Below are 7,059 nucleotides of genomic sequence, written 5' to 3'. Positions count from 1 at the left end.
TATATGAAATACGTGTTTTGTCGTATCCTTTTCAAGAATTCTTAGTAATCGTCCTTATCTTTCTCCCTACAATGAGATATGGTTTTGTGAAGAATTAGTTTTATTTTATAAGCTTCTAAATTTCAATAGAATGTGATGATTCAAACTCTAAACTTCATTTACTGTTTGATCTAACCAATTAAAAGTTTAAAATTTATTGAGAAACATATGATTTGAAAGGGCTATGCTTTCTACAACAAGGTAAGAGTCACATTCAATTTCATGGGTGAGAATGTATTCCATGGGGTTGCATGCAAATAAATAGGGAAATATACTATGATGGAAGCATAATTAGAGATTTTAAGGTGACAGATTAAAATCCCCAATTTGGTCAAGTTGCTTAGAAACTAAAGTGAGATTGTTAGCCCTCAGGCGAGGAAGAAGTGAGAGCTCTGGAGTCAGAGTCAGTATCCTCTCAACATAACCACAGATTTAGGGACCAAACTCTAGATTAGTCCATGTTCTTTATGCACTCTCAGAGGGTAAAGAATAAATTGCTTCTATTTGACACAATACAATTTTATGTATGTATTTTAAATGATTTTATTTTCTTCACATTCCATAAGCTCATTGTAAGGGGAATGATGTTTTCTTAAATTTGAACTCTTCATTTCAAAACTTTGTTTAGTTTTTATAAGTTTACTTTTGAAGTTTAACGATTAGTTAACTTAACTTAGTTTTTTAAACTGCGTTTCTTTTAGCTCGCAATAAATTTACTTTAAATTTGTCTTGTCTACTTAAGTTTTATAGTTTGAATATTATGTTTGACGTTATAACCATAAGAATTTCCAACTCCTTGTGGGATCGATACTTAGGACTCCATAGAGTCATTTATTACTTGAGTGATACATAAACTTACGTTATTATTATGGATTTGACAGCTTAGAGATTTTAAAAGATAAAATTATTTATACTGAATTTATTTTTATTAGGATCAAACTGCATATTTACTATTAGTGCCAGCCGATCGCACATCAACTACCCATATCACAGGTTGCTCGGGAACACCATAGAAGGCTGTTTTAGCTTCAAGGATTGGCTTGAAAGGAGCTCTAAAAATGGGAACATAACAATCCTGAAAGAGTTTTTAAAAGAACCAGAGAAAGCTTTTGTCAATATGATTTTGGTTGATATAATTGTTCCAATTAATCCCTACGCGGTCGATGATGGATGGAGTACAGTTTAGATAGAGTCCTCTAAGAAGATATTAGATTAGATTCATACCGCTTCAATGCAAGCCTCCACTCAAAGCCTGAAGCCTGCAAGCCAACATTGTCGATTATACTAAAAAAGTAGTGCAAATAAGAGATGCAAAAAGATCACCGAAGAAGTAAAGGTTGACGAGTGGAAGAGTAGAGTAGGGGCTGCTTATTCTAGATTGGTTGTTTCCGATTGAGGGGAAATCCCTCAAACCGTTAACTCTATAAGATTATGTCTTTGTCCCTTTGGGATCATATATTGCTTAGAGTTATGATTTCAGACATGTTTTGACTGTCTCTAGTGATAACATAACTGATAAGAACTAATTTAACTTGAATTACAATTCCTATGAAAATTCTCAATTTGTGGAGAACCCGAATGAATCAGTTAGTATAGATGAGTAGGACATTGAAGACACGAACTATGACTGTTTCGACAGCAAAGCACCTGATTTTGATTTTCAAGTAGCACCAATTGGGATCGATTTAAAGTTTTTCAGATACAGAAGTGATCCTAGAAAGGCCAGCCATAGCTTCAGATTATAAAGTAGGACATTGACGAGTATGACATTAACAACACGAATGCTCATTTTTATTAATGTCATCCACAAGGTTTACTTTATCATTATAAAGTAATGAATAGAAATCATCAAAACCAATTGGTTGTATTTTGTTATGAATTGTCGTGTTGAAGGCTTGATAAATATAAGATGGACCACTAATAGTACATAGAATAAAGTCCTCTCGATGAATACGATAACTTGCTAAAATAATTTAATGCATAAATATTTTGATAATAAATAAGTGATCATGGATTCATTCTTCGTAGAAATGCGATGAATTTTATAATTTAGTTGGATTACTCGGGATCTATTGATCGGCAAAAATCAACATATAATAATCATCAGAATATCACAAATAATCGAAGATCAAGTGCGTAAGGAAAAATAGCAAAAGATCGATCATATTTTTAACCAAAACGGAGCCACATGAAATAGAGAACTTTGGCAGGACATGCCATTTCTTTCAATGTCTCTCTAGACTCACGCGCCATGAGCCAAATGCATGGTCATTCCAATGAGATAGTTCCTTTGCCAATTGATATGAATCATTTTAAAATTGCATTGCATTTCAAATGATTATATATATGTTTTAGGAAACGAGAGTTTAGTTGTCATTTTTAAGTGTAGATTTACATACATAGCACAAAATTCTCATGTGTTGCCATCTTTAGCACAAGAATCCTTGTATCATGCTTATAACTCCCAAATCTATAAATCATATAAAAAGCACCAATAATACTAATTTATCTGAAGAGAGATCCACTTGTATAAATTTTGACTTTAATTGATATTTGTCATTCATAGTGCGTGTCCGAAAAATATTCGAGAAGTGTTAGAAATTAGTGTCCGACGCCTTTTCGGATATAGATGAGAGTTGATGGTAGCAGAGACTAGTCAGACAAATCATTTGGATGGCCATTCCAACCAGCAGGCCGGCCAACTCGCCTGATGGACTCAAGAAGGAGAAGATGCCAAATAAATGAAAAAATTTCATACATATGAAAAGGCACCAATTACACAAAAACGTGTCAGTGAAGATAATAATAATCTATAACTCCAAGGAGCAAAGATGTAATTTTTACACTTATAATTCTATAATCTATAAATGTCTTTTCCATTAAAATGTGTCAGACATGTGATGAGATCATTATCTGTCTTAATTTATCGTTGCAAAGTTCCCTCCATATTTGAATTAATCCTACCATTAAGATTTTTTTTTTTTTTTTGCATTTGTATAAAATTGCATTCGTCATATCACAAGTCTGCGTGAAATTATATACATCTTACATATTATATATGTGGAAACCATTTGACATGCTTGTGTGTAATTGTATATAGGTCGGTGGAAATCTTTTGGATTTTGACTAACCAGGGCAACTAGCCCATAGAGGGATAACTCTACAGAAAATCGTCGGGTTTCATGAGGTTAGCATTGATCTTTCCGATTTCTGTCTATTAAAACCAAATATACATGAATATAAATGAAAGTTAAATAATAAGAAATTTAATTGAATAATATTAAATGTTTTTATTTGATATACATATTTGATGTTTATCACTCTTTTTGTCTTACAGTGTTAAGTATGCATATAGTGATTGTCTTTATTTGTTGTTCATATTAAATGCCCAATTTCCCATACCGTTTATACTTTTAATAAAAAATTATTGTTTACTAGTTTGTTCTTTGATATTTTTGCATAACAAGTTCTAATCGGTCACTATTAGAATCATTATCGCCGCAACATGCTTATCAACTTAATTTTTCTAGTATTGATATTTTTTCAGTTTTTGTTTTTACTATTGCATTTTTTTTCTTGAATTTTAACTGTTAGTGTTATCATTTTTGTTTTGATTCAACTAATTTTCTGTTTTTAGTCTAATTATATCATTGAACTTTTTGGAATTAATAAAATTTATATTTCCCTTTTAATTTACATGTTAGTCTTTCTTTGAGAATACAAAACAAGTTCATATAATTTCATCATGCACTGCATTGTTGTGGTATATCGTTTCCCGGACTCCGAGTTTGAATGATTTTAACCGAATTTATCATAAGAGGATAAGATTTTACGTTCAACAACCAAAAAGCTCTTTCTTTATTGCTTGTGATAAACTTATAAAATATGGCAGCAATACTTCAAGTATCATCACTTCTCAAAACTAAATACTAGAAACAAAAGTGTCACAAACGGTAATAGAAATTTCACAAAGAATTTTGATCAAAATTTAAGCTATTGTTAGCTAACTTTTATTACTCGACATTCAAATATTAGCTACAGTTGTTTATGATTGGTTATGCTATACTAATGTCATTAGATAATTCATCTAAAAGCAGCAATAGACATGGTTAAATTGATAGATTATACTGATATTATATTAACATAAAAAATTAAATAAAACTAGCACGATTAATTCATGAATAACCAGAAATCTATTAATCTTTTATACAAGTGATACATTTTCAGCAAGAATATTAAACATACTAGAATAAATTCAAATTCAAATGCTAATATGAATGTGAGGTGAGTACACATATCAATATGCTAAAGTCATTTTGAGAAAAATGAGTATATATATATATATATATATATACACACCACATTTTTAGGCGTGTCAATTCCCCCAAAATTAAATGTTTCTTGTCCTAAAGTAACTCATCTATTTCATAAAATAAATAATTTAACTTATAGTAATGTGTTTCATTAAAGATTACTATAATTTAATCCCTTAAATGTGATAGTGAAACTTTTAAGAAAATTTTCAATAACTCAGGATTGAATTAAGGTGTAAGGGCGTCTAATAATAAAGTTAGGAAATTTGATTTTCTATTCATCTCAAAACTAATTGTAATTTGTTAGATTTATAGATCTTAGAAGAGCTAAAAGATATAATTATATGAAAACTCTACAAGTAAAGATTTTGACTAATTCAGTTAAAATAAAGAATAAGCTCAGAAGTGTAAGTAAGCTTCTTCCTTTAAAAGGCAGGGACAAAAAAGCTAACGAAATAAAAAAAGAGATGCCTTTGTCCATCTACATTATGCAATTTACCTTGAAACTGTGAGATTCTTCAACCATGTAAAAGCCAGAAGTTTGTAGGCAGGGACAAAAAAGCTAACGAAATAAAATAAGAGATGCCTTTGCCCATCTACATTATGCAATTTACCTTGAAACAGTGAGATTCTTCAACCATGTAAAAGCCAGAAGTTTGATTTTTTCTCTGCTTGTAATCATGAAAGTTGTACCGGGTTGCTGTGAACATTCCACAGATTCCATTGCTAATCTCCATTCTTCTGTTGAAGGAAAAGAAGTCTTTTTTATTGTAACAGTGCAGATTAACGGAATAGAATGTTAAAGGAAAAAAAGTCTTTTTTATTGTAACAGTGCAGATTAACGGAATAGAATGTTATATACTTATACAGTTGTTAGGCTCCAGTGTTTTGTATTAGAAAAGTTGGTAGCTTTGCTGTTTTAACAAACCTTTTGAGGAGAGGGAGAGAGGATTCGCTTTCAATGGGCTTTGAAGAGGGCAAAAAGCCATCATCATTATTCTGCTCGTCATCGCCTCCGCATGAACGTTTTCCATCTTGAAAGGGTTCAACATCTGCTGGCAAAATCGACAACTGTTGGACTTAGCTTTGATTTTCAGCACATGTTAACTTTTATGAAGTGTAGGATTAATTTTAAAAAAAAGGGGAATTTACATATATACCAACCAACTCCGACGCATTTGCATATCTAAAACCTAAAGTTCACTTTTTTACCTTGATTCCACATAAATATTTCACATCACATAAAAAAAACCACCATTTTAACTTCTTAGATATGCAAAATTTGAAGTTTTAAATGTTAGATATGTAAATACATAAGAATTGGGTGTTATGAATATAAATGCCTACTTAAAAAGAAGAAAAAAACCACACATAAATATGATGCATAGAATAAATGTTGAATTCTATTAGAATTCCATAAAAAAATATATATATATATAATTTAAATATAAGAAATTGGGCAAGCCACTTGGTTGGAATGTGGTTATCTTTGAGGACCCGGTTCATGCTTTTAGGTCCCCCATCCTTTCTGATGAGTCACACAACTCATGCAGTTAAACAGAATATGGATAAAACCTTGAATGTGAGAGAAGAATAGAAAAACAAAAAGAATGCATTTATTAAAAAGCTTGAATACTTATAATTGGCATAAAATTTTAACTTTGTTCATACCAATGGAGAATATATATAATAAAGTGGACATTTTCTATAATGAGTACTTCTACAGCAGCAGTGAATCTCAAAAATATTTAATTATAAATAAAATACAAGAAGTACAAGATAACCAAATCAAGGCAAGTTAGCCAATTAGAAGTAAATGCTCTGCAAATCATGCAACAAGCCAACTAACATGAATGGCTTCAGCTGCAGCTTCAGATTGGTGATAAAAAACATAAATCTTATATAACGAGATAAATGTAGCGGTATCTGAATTTCATTTTACAGAATTGAGTTTTTATGAAAATGAGTTTCATAATTTTGCCCAATACCCCAAAAGATCTGTCAAAAACTAACAGAGCTAATGAACAATGCATTTTAATCTACCTTGTCTGCTTATATCATTCGTCTTGCTTCTGTACATCTGCATAATGAAAAAAAAAATGTTCTTTTCAGAAAAAAACAGGAGTTTAAGGGCATGAATGTTGAGACCAAACAGCACCTGCAGATGACTCTTGACATGAGAAATAGTTAAACCTTTGACATCCATCATCTGAAGCACCAGCTTGGGAGTAGCCTCTGCATAATTTTGATGATTGGAAATAAGAACTAAACAATGGGAAATGAAGAAGAAAATATAGAGCAAAACAGTACTGTGTAGGCCTCCAAGACGCTCAATGGCGTGAACAAAGCAATGCTGGAGGTCAGGATTCCATCTAAGTCTAGGAATCTTGGATCTGTTGTACTGCCTCACTGCTCCATTTCTACCTCTGCTCGCCATTACTTATTCTTCCTTTGCCAACTTGTTCAGAAGATAGAGTTTCTTATAAAGCTTCTTATTTCCTCATCCCTCAATAGTTTTGTCTTGACAGAATAGAAAGCGATAGGGGATTGTTTTGATTGTTCTGTAAACGAACCAATGCATATGAATAACGGGAACTCCACATTAATAGTCGATTATATTTGTTGAAATTACTAAATTAATATATTTATTAAATTAAAAATTAAATAAATAATATTTAAATATAATTCACCTTATTTATTAATATAA

General features: G+C 31.1%; 1 protein-coding gene across 1 annotated transcript; it reads right to left on the bottom strand.

Moving 5' to 3' along the window:
* Nucleotides 1–973: 973 nt before the first annotated feature.
* Nucleotides 974–6,792, bottom strand: LOC110033590 (probable transcription factor KAN2). Its single transcript, XM_020737625.1, has 6 exons — nucleotides 6,663–6,792; nucleotides 6,511–6,587; nucleotides 6,396–6,432; nucleotides 5,281–5,404; nucleotides 4,967–5,093; nucleotides 974–1,114 (listed from the first exon to the last, which is right to left on the bottom strand). The coding sequence occupies exons 1-6, from the start codon at nucleotides 6,787–6,789 to the stop codon at nucleotides 974–976; spliced, it is 633 nt and encodes a 210-aa protein (XP_020593284.1). The 5' UTR covers nucleotides 6,790–6,792.
* Between the last annotated feature and the right edge of the window lie 267 nt (nucleotides 6,793–7,059).

The sequence above is a fragment of the Phalaenopsis equestris genome, unplaced genomic scaffold, assembly GCF_001263595.1.
Source record: "Phalaenopsis equestris unplaced genomic scaffold, ASM126359v1 Scaffold001230, whole genome shotgun sequence".
Lineage (NCBI taxonomy): Eukaryota > Viridiplantae > Streptophyta > Magnoliopsida > Asparagales > Orchidaceae > Phalaenopsis > Phalaenopsis equestris.
This window is presented reverse-complemented; position numbering and strand designations above follow the sequence as displayed.